General features: G+C 45.9%; 1 protein-coding gene across 1 annotated transcript; it reads right to left on the minus strand.

Annotated features, from left to right (window-relative positions):
• Positions 1-4521: 4521 nt before the first annotated feature.
• Positions 4522-8690, minus strand: Dpep3 (dipeptidase 3). Its single transcript, XM_027953957.2, has 10 exons — positions 8416-8690; positions 7810-7936; positions 7211-7340; positions 6981-7122; positions 6693-6762; positions 6407-6583; positions 6002-6086; positions 5458-5533; positions 4964-5099; positions 4522-4867 (listed from the first exon to the last, which is right to left on the minus strand). Exons 1-10 carry the CDS (start codon positions 8688-8690, stop codon positions 4625-4627), a joined length of 1461 nt encoding a protein of 486 aa, XP_027809758.1. The 3' UTR covers positions 4522-4624.
• Between the last annotated feature and the right edge of the window lie 3383 nt (positions 8691-12073).

The following is a 12073-nucleotide window of genomic DNA, read 5'->3' on the forward strand; positions in this document are numbered from 1 at the left end:
CCTGGTCAGGGAGTACTCCCCTGAGAGAAGGACCGATTCCTGTGTGGCTTTGGGTGAAAGGCTGCCCTCTCTGAGTCCCACCTACGTTACTCGTAAAATAGCGGAAAGGCGCTTTCACTCTTTGGGGTTTTCTGGGGGCTCGGTGAGATGGGGCGCCGGGTGCATTAGCTCTGAGCCCTGGATCTAGTGAGTGAACAGCATTTCTGTTACATAGAGAAGGGGATGGGTAGGCAGGACGGGTTCAAAACCTCAGGGACCAGCCCAAACCTGCACAGAGCCTCCAGACATCCCCTGATAACACACCCCATTAACATCATCAGTTTCCCGCTTTTCCGCTGTGCCCCTTCGCTATAGCCTCTCCTATTGGAACCTTCTGGGAATGAATCCTTGCCTGGAGGCTGCAACTTTCTCCGTAGGAAGGAGCACCACGCCCGGCCCCAGCCCCATTTGCCACTTTGGGACAGCACACTGGGTGATTAGTCTAGTTCTTTCATTTTCTTTTCTTTTCTTTTTTTTTTTTTTTTACTGTCTTACCTCCACAGGGTTCCTTCACCAGAGCCGTTTACTTCTTTGCTCCCCCCACACACTTTCTACTCCACTTCCTCAGATAACTTACCCAGTTGGCTTTCCTTTAGCATCTTTATCTTTCTGGACCCTCCTGTCCACTTGCACCCTTCCCCTTCTATCAGAAAAACCCAGAGCCCATCTTCTTGTCTATCTCCATTCTTCTCCCTTCTGTGTCCCTAAGAACATCTGTCAACCTCAGGCTCTGCGCCTTCTGATTGCCGCCGCCTCTCACTTTCCAGCTCTGGAGCAGAATCTGAGTCTCACTGCCTTGAAGGGCGACCTTGATCCTACGGCTACTGATCCCTCCTCATGGCCATCGCGAGTGGCGCCTTTCGACTTGACCTTCCGCCCCTTATACCATCCTCGGCTACCTTCTAACTGGACCCTTCCCCTGCTCACTCCTCTCCTGCGCTCTCAGGAGAGGGTGAAAGAGCTCCTTTTGCTGAGAAATCCCTAGCTTGGCTCTTAGCTGACAAAGCCCTGCTCTAACCATCCCGCTTACCTCTACAGAAGCCTCCTACCCCACACCTCGTCCTCCTCCTGCCGCGCATCAGCCCTTCAAAATCTCACCTGCTGACTCAAGGATCTTCTAGACATCACCCACTGTTCCCTCTGGGGGGAACTGCCTCCCTAGGCTCTGCTCCCACCCTCACAGGCCAAACTCCTCCTTACCTACCACCCAGCCCCAGCCCCATTTGCCACTTTGGGACAGCCGCAAGGCTTTTCAAATACTCCCTCCACCCACCTCCTACACGGATTGCATTCCCCTGGGGCACGTTCCCATCATGGTACCCACTCCAGAAATGTGTTGGTGAGATCCTCTTATTTATGTTAGTCGTGTCAACTAGACTATGGACTTCACAAGGACAGGACCCTGTCAGTCCCATCACCCTTGTATCCCCAGGACCTGGTCCCAACTTTTGTGGTGATCTACCACTGAGTTACATCTTTTTTGAGACAAGGTCTCACTAAATAGCCCAGGCTGGCTGGCCTCAAACATATAATCCTCTGCTTCAGCCTCCTGAGTAGCTGAGAGTAGCTGAGATTATAGATGTAAACCACAACCCTTGGTTCATATATATATATATATATATATATACATATACAAACACACACAAATATATATATATATATATATATATATATATATATATATATATATATTTGTAGTTGACACAATACCCTTATTTATTTATTTATTTGATTTATTTATTTAATTTATTTATTTTAATAATTTTATCTTATTTATTTATATGTGGTACTGAGGATCAAAACCAGTGCCTCACACATGCTAAACAAGCGTGCTACCACGGTACTACAACCTCAGCCCCAATTTATTTATTTATTTTTTATGTTGTGCTGAGGATTGAACCCAGGGCCTTGCACGTGTTAGGCGAGGGCTCTATTGCTGAACCACAACCCCAGCCCCCCAACTCATATTTTTAAAGTTGTTGATGGACCTTTATTTTATTCATTTATTTTATATGTGGTATTGAGAATTGAACCCAGTGCCTCACATATCAGAGGCAAGTTCTCTACCACTGAGCTACAATCCCAGCCCGTAACTCATTTTTTGAGTAAAGAATGAATAGGTAGCTGATCCTTGTGGCCCACACCTGTAATCCCAGAGGTTCAGGAGGCTGAGTCAGGAGGACCACAGGTTCTAAGCCAGCCTCAGCAACCTAGCAGGACTATGCAAACTAGTAAGAACTGTCTCAAAATAAAAAATAAAAAGGGGGGGGGATGTGGCTCAGTGGTTAAGTGGGTTCAATCCCTGGCACAAATATATATATATGAACGAATAGGTGCCCCATTGGTCCTCCCTAATGTTCTACAATGGTTTCCAATTTTGTCCCACACATCTGCAGCCTCAGAGTGGTCAGGTGCTGTGTGGAACAGACAGGTCACTATAGCCCAAACAATAACCTTAGAGGGAACTCTGGGGAACTTTGCAACTGGTAAACAACTTCATCCATATCATTGACTAACCAAGCAGCCTGTACCATCAGATTCCTCTCAGGAAAAATAACTTCACAGGCAAATTCTAAAGATATTTAAAGAGCTAGGCACAGTGGTACATGCCTGTAATCTATTAGGGAGACTGAGGCAGCAGGATCAAAATGTTGAGGCTGGCCTGGCCAATTTAGGAGGCTACTCAATTCCTTTGTGACATTCTCTGCTCAAAAAAAAAAAAAAAGGGCTGGGGATGTGGCTCAAGCGGTAGCACGCTCACCTGGCATTGTCAAACAAAGATGTTTTGTCCGCCAATGACTAAAAAATAAATATTAAAAAGTTCTCTCTCTCTCTCTCTCTCTTTAAAATAAAAAAAAAAAATTTTTTTTTTTTTTTTGATGGGGGGAAACCGGGAATTGAACTCAGGGTAATTCAATAACTAAGCCACAACCCCAGCTCTATTTTCTATTTTATTTAGAAACAGGGTCTCACTGAGTAGCTTAGCACCTTGCTGTTTCTGAGGCTGGCTTTGAACTTGCGATCCTCCTGTCTCAGCCTCCCAAGCTGCTGGGATTACAGGTGTGCATCACTGCATCTGACTCCCCTGTCTCAAAATTAAAAAAAATAAAATAAAATAAAAAGGAGCAGGGATATAGCCAAGTGGTAGAGTACAAGCCTCAGACTGGTTTCAAGCCTCAGTCCCCCGCCCTTACAAAAAAAAGATATTTGGTGTGTACAGACATTAAAAAAAAAATCTATCAGGAAGATTTCTGGAGTACATGGATAAAAAGTTTTAAATTAGGGCAGGTTCTGTAGTGCATACCTATAATCCTAGAGACATGGGAGGCTAAGATAGGAGGATCACAAGTTCAAGGACGACCTCAGCAACTTAGTGAGGCCCTAAGCAACTTAGTGAGATCTTATCTCAAAATAAAAATTAAGCAAAAAAGGGCTGGAGATGTGCTTAGTGGCAAAGCACCCCTGTGTTCAATCCCCAGTACCAAAAAATTTTTTAATTAGCATAATAAACATTTAAAAAGGTAAGTGAATATTAGCAACATGAAACAAAACATAAAAAGAGCATGCAGGAATACAAGGTATGAAAAATAGCATTATTTCATGAGGCTGCAGTTGTAGGTCAGTGATAGAGCACTTGCCAGCATGTGTGACACACTGGGTTCAATCCTCAGCACCACATAAAAATAAATAAATAAAAGTATTGTGTCCATATACAACAAAAATTTTTTAAAAAGAAAAATAGCATTATTTCAGTGATCAACCTACATACAAATCACCCCCAAGACATGTTGACCTAAAACAACAATCAACAATATTTAGCACTGGAAATATAGCTCAGTGCTAGAGCCTAGCATGTGTGAAGACCTGGGTACCAACGCCCAGCACCAAAATTCAATAAATAAGTAAAGAAAATCAGAGGACCGTATCTGAAAAAGCTGACATATTTATAAATAATTTTTTCCACTAATATCAAACAAGTTCCTGTTTATAAATACTACCAGCTTATGTCTGTAATCCCAGCAATTTGGGAGGTTGAGGCGGGAGGAACACAAGTTTGAGGCCTCAGCAACACAGCCAGACCCTGTCTTAAAATAAAAAACAAAAAGGTCTGGTGATATAGCTCAGTGATAAAGAGGTCCTGGGTTCAATCACCAGTACCAAACTAAACCAAACCAAACCAAATTATAAAAAATAAATAATATCAGATCAGCTTCTTAAACAAATTGAACCTTTCAGAGGAAGAGGGGAATCCACACATAGTAACACCCACTAAACTCAATTCCTTTGTGACATTCTCTGGGCTCAGGTTTTCAGCACAAGGAGAGTCCAGTGAGCAACTCTGTCCTTCCTGAGAAACAAGACTGGAGGTGAGTGGGAACCCCTCTCCTTAAGCAGCTGAATGTATAGGCCACAGGTCCCCTCACCAATCAAGAACCTGCCTGACCCTACACCCACCATGAAGAAAGGACACTCACATGTGGCTCCAAGTCTCAAATTTTATTTTCACCACATTCTGGGGACAGAATAACAAGGATTGGGACCTTGTGGAACTTTGCACAGTGATTTCTGGGGGATACTGGCCAGATCACCAAAGCCAGAGGATGAGGACTGGGAAGACAGCAAGACCCACAAGGCCTGGAATTGGATGTGGAGAAGCGTTTGAGGGCTTCTGCAGGTCTTGACTACTTGGCCAGTTGGTCTTCTCTGGGTGTGTAGCCATGTGTTTATTCAGAGGCTGAGGCAGGAGGTACGAGTGGCAGGACCTGCTCAGCTGCCTGTCTAGAAACTCAGCCTCCACAGGGCTCTGTCCACTGCTTTCCTCTCTGATCTAGAGTGAGAGAGTCAGCAGCCATGTACCCCCACAGCAGCCTCCTGACCTGCTTAAACCATTGAACCGACCATCCTATTGTCCAACTCAGCATACCTGTTCTACTTGTCTGAAGACACGCAGTAGATTTTCTCGAAGTACACCTTGAAGCTCTTCCTCACTCCAACCCCGTCTCAACAACTCTTCTATCAGCACTGGGTATGTGGATACATCCTCCAGCCCCTGAGGAAACCTGTGTAGCCACCTACCAGTCAGCTGTGGGACCTTGGCTTCAATCCTGGTCTAGGACCTGGAGTCCTACCAGCCCTAGTCACAAATGACTAAAACTGAAGGTTAAGTTCTTCCAGCTTGTGAATGCAACTTTGGAAGTGCCTTCAAGACTGGAGTTCTGAAGCCCTAGCGGCCAAGCAGATGGTCAGCCCACAGTGGTCTGCTGGGGGAGTACTTAACAAGTGTGACCACCTGAAATGGGTCCACTGGGCCACAGAAAGGACAGGGCCAACCTAGAAAACAGGTCCTGGATGTGGAATTAAGTCTAAAGGACCCCCTTCTGTACCCCAGCCCAGGCCAAGTCCAGGGGAAGAACTCACCGGCCAGACCCATCATAATTTCCGCCAATCCCAACGAACTCAGACCCAATGACTTTCCTGATGTGGTCAAAGTGATCTAGAAGGTGAAGGTTGATGATGGGCAGTTTCGGCTGGAGTTGGAACCTGGGACCAGCCCTGATCTGAGGAAGCTTTGACTCTGTCCACAGAATTCCAGATCATGGCAGCTGACCTCATAGAGCTCAGGGTCAGTCGTAAGTCCTGGAGTGGCTACAGACAAAACACTAGGCCTGGAGCAGACCTGAGAGCCACCACTTTGAACTTCTTCCTACCTCTGGGTTCCTTGAGAACCCAGTAGGAGCTCTGCCTGTCCTGCTCAGAGATGTGGGAAATGCGAGAGAATTGAGAGTAAAAGTGAGGCTCAAGCAGAGATATCAAACCCAACAGCACTGACTGGGGAGATGAGTTTGCTGCCTCTGGGTTGTTGAAAGGTCTGCCATTGCCCAACATGTGCTAGACTGCTGGATCTTTCCTGAGAGACCCCACAACCACAGTCCAAGCCAGAGTTGCACAGAGTAGAGCTCACCTGCAACGGTAGACACGTTAGCTAACAGGTTGCACTGTAGCACCCCCATGGACAGAGTTACCATCACGATGCCACCATTCTTCTTCTATAGGGATAGACAAAGGCACACTTAGTTCAGCCCATCTGGCCTGATGGCACACTTCCCATGCTGTGAAGGCCCTGGTAGGTCAGCACTCTGTCCTAGCTTCAGGAGTTGGCAGGTACTTCCCCTTTCTGGCTTTGTGGGTCTCTGGGTGTAACTGATTTGGCTTTGGGTTTCAGAGATGAAGGAGGGTTAACCACCTTTGGGTACAAGGGTATGTGAGACCTGGGCCAACAGCTTTTTTTTTGTTCAGGATCAAGAATCTTTAGATGAAACATTCCTTTTGATGAAGCTCTGGGTGTGAGGGCTGGGTGGGCACTCACCAGAAGCTGCAGTATATCATCAGCAACATTTAGCAAATTGTCGCATACAGTCCTGGCGGCTGAGTGGGAGAAGATCACGGGAGCCCTTGATACCTCCAGGGTCCGCCTCACCAAGGTGTCCGAGGCGTAGGACAAGTCTATCATCATGCCTAAGCGGTTCATTTCCTCTACCACTTTCTGCAGGGACAATTGGGTTTGGGGGAGAGAAGGATTGGGTGTCGGGTGCAGAGGTGTGTATACAAATCAGTAGGGAAGGTAGGATAGGGTATGGAACAAGAGTCCTCACCTCACCAAAGCTTGTCAACCCACTGACGTTGGTGTAGAAGTGGTATCTGAACTTGGTGGAACTCTCTGCCCTGTAGGACAGCCAGGGGAGAACAATCTGGCTGGTCATACCTTGGACATCAGAATGGATGCCCTCTGTCTATCCATCCATCCTACCTCCAGAACAAGTGAAGACCCAGGACCTGCTGGGAGTATAGCCTTCCTCTGTGGACCACTTTATCCTCACATCTGGTCAGGCCCATCCCAGTAATGAAGCAGTTTTCCCTCCCTAATCAAGCAGAGTGCTCACCAAGGTGTACTGCAAATGAAGGTGAGAGTCAGGTAGCGAACTCCCAACAGATAGAAAGTGCGCAATACAGAAAGGCTGCTGTCCAGTGAGTGGCCACCCTCCACACCAATAAGGCAAGCCAGTTTTTTAGTGTTGTTCAGACCTAGAAAAGGATGGAGAGTCAAGTGCTCAGAGCCCAGGGACAATCACTGGAATAATCCCTGGACTATCCCCTCCATCTACCAGCCCACCTTCAGCTGAGGTCACAAGTTCCAGTTCAGAATAGGAGTCACACATGCGGCGAATGACATCAATCTGCTCCAGGGAATGGCGTATGGCATCCCGGTCCTGGGTCTGGCATGGGATGTAGGCTGACCAGAACTAGTGCAGTGGGTATAGAATGAGCCCAGGATGGTCTCCATTGCCCTAGGCCTGCCTGAGTCCCCACAGCACCCGTTTGGGTTTGTGACCCCAAGTGAGGCACCACATGACCCCATGGTACTTTGATGACTAACTAATAAGCTTTCTGCCAATGACTAAATTGGACTCATGACACATCATGGACTAATTCCCATGTATGCAAATTACCCAGGCCAATTAACCATCCTTTATGACTCCAGCAATCCTCACGCTCACCAGGGATTTTCTGGTCATTTCCAACCTATCTCCAAAGAATCCAGGCACCCACGCAGCTTATCTGTCTTGGTCTCTACACTCTCTAACATTCATCTTATGGCTCACTGCATGCCTATGTACCTAGTCACCCAAAATCTGCCCCCACCCCCAGGTTTCTCTAATCCCAACATTCTCCAGCAGCCATGCTGGTACTGTGTGTGTGTCCCTATGGTACCTGAGCTCCCACAAAGCCTTCTCTAAGCCTGTCCAGGCTGGTCTGGCCACGGCTGAAATTGCGCAGATTCACATCTTGCAGCCTGTTCTGGAAAAGCTGTCTCAGGAGCAGAGGTAGGTCATTGTGGCTAGTAGGGTCAAAAGGAGATCAGAATGGGGCTGGGGTTGTGGCTCAGTGGTAGAGTGCTTGCCTAGCACGTGGGAAGCCCTGGGTTCCATCCTCAGCACCACATAAAAATAAATGAATAAGGGTAATGTGTCCAACTACAACTAAAAAAATATATATTAATTAATTAATAAAAAAAAAAGGAGATCAGAATGGGGACATGGCCTCCTGGTCAAGCAGGACATAGCAACATGCTTGTGCCTACCTTTCCTCACCACCCCCAAGCTCCATCACACATACAATATGGAGACCCCTGAGGTCTGACTGGAGAGAGTAATGGGGTAATAGGGTAGAGGACACCCACCCCAATGGAGAAAGGCTGAGAGACCCTCCAGGGGTGGTGTGAGAGGGACGTCCGCTCCCTAGCCCTGCATGCTCAGAACCTACCCTGCCTAGGGGTGTGCTCAGCCCCTAGTCTTTCCCAGGAAGTCACCTACATACCCATCCACAAGCCGGAAGTCACTCATCAGGGTCCTAGCCCGCTCTCGTAGGCCCGGGACACTGGGGGTGCCCGGTGTGGGTGGGGAGACAGGGGTGCCTGGAGGGGTTGGGGCACTGGGAGTGCCCGAGGCGGTTGAGGCGTTGGGGGTGCCCAGCGTGGTCTGGGAGTGGGTTAATGGCTGCGGAGGCAGCAGAAGCAGAAAGAGCAGGAACGGCAGACATAGCAGAGCCCGCGGGTGGGGCGCCCAGGGACCTTCCAGGCCAAGGGGGAACATGATCCGCGGAATGGTGTGTGTGGGGGGGGAGGCGTGATGAACGAGATGCCTGGGAGGGGCGAGTCAAGGGCAGGGGGCAAAGACGGAGTACCGACCGTAGATTCAGGTGGATGCAGCCTCGTTTGGAGGTCGCTACGCTGGCACCCACGTGCTGGGATCCTTTGTGCTGCGAAGCGGAGTCGCCAGGGGGCACCGCAGTGCTCTCTCCCCAACTAGGAGGGCGCCCCCCTGGGCCTGGAGGGCTTCCTCTAGCGATACCGGAACTGGGTAAGGACCCAGGAATCGGCCTAATTTCAACTCTAGCCAGAGCCACCTTGGGGTTCAGCTGCCAGGTTGTGCCTTGTCCTTGAAGGTCAAACATTCCATGAAATTCTATGCTACTGCTCAGAAAAGTGAACTGGATCTGTATGGTGTTTGTTTTGCAGTACTAGGGACTGAACCCAAGGCCTCACGATGCTGGTCTTCATCACTGAGTTACATACATCCCTAGTCCTGGATCTGTATGTTTTCACTGTATTCTCTACAGACTGTAAAAATAAAAATGAAGCTGGGTGCGGTGGCAGGTGTAATCCCAGAGGCTTGGGAGGCTGAGGTAGGAGGATAAGGAGTTCAAAGCCAGCCTCAGCAACATGTTGAGTCCCTGTCTCTAAATAAAATATATAGAAAGGGACTGGGGATGTGGTTCAGTGATTAAGCAGCCCTGGGCTCAATTCCGGAAATAAATAAATAAATAAACAAACAAACAAACGATTTTTATGGGAGACCATGTTATTGTAGCCTTTAGAGTTGAATTTTGTTTCTGTACAAAACATTCTTCTGTGTAAACTCAGGGGTGGGCTACCAGTGAGCTACATCCCCAGCCCTTTTTAATTTTGTTTTCAATAGAATCTTGCTAAATTACCATGCACTGGCCTGGAACTTGAAGTCTTCCTGCTTTAGCCTCCTAGTAGCTGGGATTATGGACACGCATCATGTACCAGTGTATTTTTCTTTTTCTTTTTTTTTTTCTTGGCATTGTGGATTTTATTTAGAGACAGGGTCTCACTGAGTTGCTTAGCGCCTTGTCATTGCTGAGGCTGGCTTTGAATTTGTGATTCTCTTGTCTCAGCCTCTGGAGTGCTGGGATTACAGGTGTGTGCCACTACGCCTGGCTTCCTTCATTTTTTGAAGAATATTTTTACATAGAATTGAACATTAATAATTTCTTTCATTCTCTGTGTTAAAGATAGTTTACTTTGTGTGGGCTTCCATTATTTCTGTTGCAAATTCAGCAATCAAGGTTTTATTTGTTTTTTTGCAGTATTGTGGATTGAACCCATGCATGCTAGGCAAGTGCTCCATCACTGAGCTATATTCCCAGTCACTTTTTTTGCTTCTCAAGTTAATGTGATTTTTTTTAAATACTTTTTTCTTTTTGTGTTACTGGGGATTGAACCCAGGAGCCCCTTATCACTGAGGTATATCCTCAGCCCTTTTTTATTTTTTATTTTGAGGCAGTGTCTCACTAAGTTGCTGAGACTGATCTTAAACTTGGATCCTCTTGCCTCAGCCTCTAGCATCTCCAGCATTACTGGGATTACAGGCGTGCCCTGCCATGCCCAACAAAACAAATTTTTTTTTTTTTTTGGTACTGGGGATTGAAGCCAGGGGTACTTAACCACTGAGGCACATCATCAACCTTTTTACATTTTATTTAGAGATAGGGTCTAACTGAGTTGCTTAGTGTCTCACTGTTGCTGAGGCTGGCTTTGAACTCACAATCCTCCTGTCAGCCTCCCAAACTGCTGGGATTACAGGCATCTGCGACCGCACCCAACCCTAGTAGAATACATTTTGACACATCATACATAAATGGAGTATAATTTCTCATTCTTCTGGTTGTATATGATGTAGAATTACACCAGTTGTGTAATCATACATACACATAGGATAATAATGTCTGATTCATTCTGCTATTCTTCTTACTCCCATAACTGCTCCCTTCCCTTCACTCCCCTCTGTCTAATCCAAAATACCTCTATTCTTCCCTATTCCCTCCTTATTGTGAATTAGCATCCGCATATCAGAGAAAACATCCAGCCTTTGGTTCTTTGGGATCGGCTTATTTTTCTTAGCATGATGTTCTCCAGCACCATCCATTTACCAGCAAATGCAATAATTTCATTTTTCTTTAAGGCTAAGTAATATTCCACTGTGTACATACGCCACATTTTCTATATCCATTCATCTGTTGAAGGGCACCTAGGTTGGTTCCATAGTTTAGCTATTGTGAATTGGGCTGCTCTAAACATTGATATGGCTGCATCATTGTGGTATGCTGATTTTAAGTCCTTTGGGTATAGACTGAGGAATGAGATAACTGAGTCATATGGTGGTCCATTCCAAGTTTTCTGAGGAATCTCCATACTGCTTTCCTTAGTGGTTGCACTAGTTTGCAGTGTATGAGTATACCCTTTTCCCTACTTTCTTGCCACCATTTATTGTTGCTTGTATTCTTTTTTAAAAAACCTTTTTTTAGTTGTTGATGAACCTTTACTTTTATTTACTTATATGTGGTGTTGAAAATCAAACCCAGTCCCTCACACATACTAGGCAAGAACTCTACCACTGAGCTACAACCCAGCCCTATAGTTTGTATTCTTTTTTTTTTTTAGTTGTAGTTGGACACAATACCTTTATTTTATTTATTTATTTTTATGTGGTGCTGAGGATCGAACCCAGGGCCTCACACATGCGGGGCGAGTGCTCTACCACTGAGCCACAACCCCAGCCCCTAGTTTGTATTCTTAATAATTGTCATTCTGACTGGAGTGAGATGAAATCTCAGTGTAGTTTTGATTTGCATTTCTCTAATTGCTAGACATGTTGAACATTTTTTTCATATATTTGATCAATTGTATGTCTAATTCTGTGAAGTATCTGTTCAGGTCCTCACAATTTGATTCTGAAATGCAGTTTGAATGAATACTGCTACTAAAAATATAAATTCATATGCCTTTTGGGGGAATGTATCCATGCTTTCCTGCTGAATATATATCTGGAGCAAAATTGCTCAGTCATGAGGTCTACACAGGATATTAGCAATGGTAACTATTTTTATTACTCTCTATTATCGTCATATATTATTTACTATTAGTTGTTAGTATTAGCTTTTATTATTACAGTTGCTATTAGTTATCATTAAGGGCCTGGGGGTAAGATTCATCAGGGGGTAGATGCTAGTGCCTTTTGGAAAGGAAGTCTGTGAGGACTGGGAGCTCTGTACAAAGAGGAACAAATATCATTCATGATCCAGGCAGGTTCCCTTCTTGAGAATCTGAAGCAGAATTTCATAAGAGATCCTCTAGGGATGGTCAGTGGATTCACATGTCGATAGAGATGAG

Source organism: Marmota flaviventris, chromosome 18, assembly GCF_047511675.1.
Source record: "Marmota flaviventris isolate mMarFla1 chromosome 18, mMarFla1.hap1, whole genome shotgun sequence".
NCBI lineage: Eukaryota > Metazoa > Chordata > Mammalia > Rodentia > Sciuridae > Marmota > Marmota flaviventris.

Coding starts and splice junctions, on each gene's coding strand:
- Dpep3 (XM_027953957.2), bottom strand. CDS start 8,690: ATGTTCCCCCTTGGCCTGGAAGGTCCCTGGGCGCCCCACCCGCGGGCT. Junction 6,763..6,980: donor TTCATTTGCAGTACACCTTG/GTGAGCACTCTG, acceptor GCTGTCCTACAG/GGCAGAGAGTTCCACCAAGT. Junction 6,584..6,692: donor GGTTGACAAGCTTTGGTGAG/GTGAGGACTCTT, acceptor TTGTCCCTGCAG/AAAGTGGTAGAGGAAATGAA.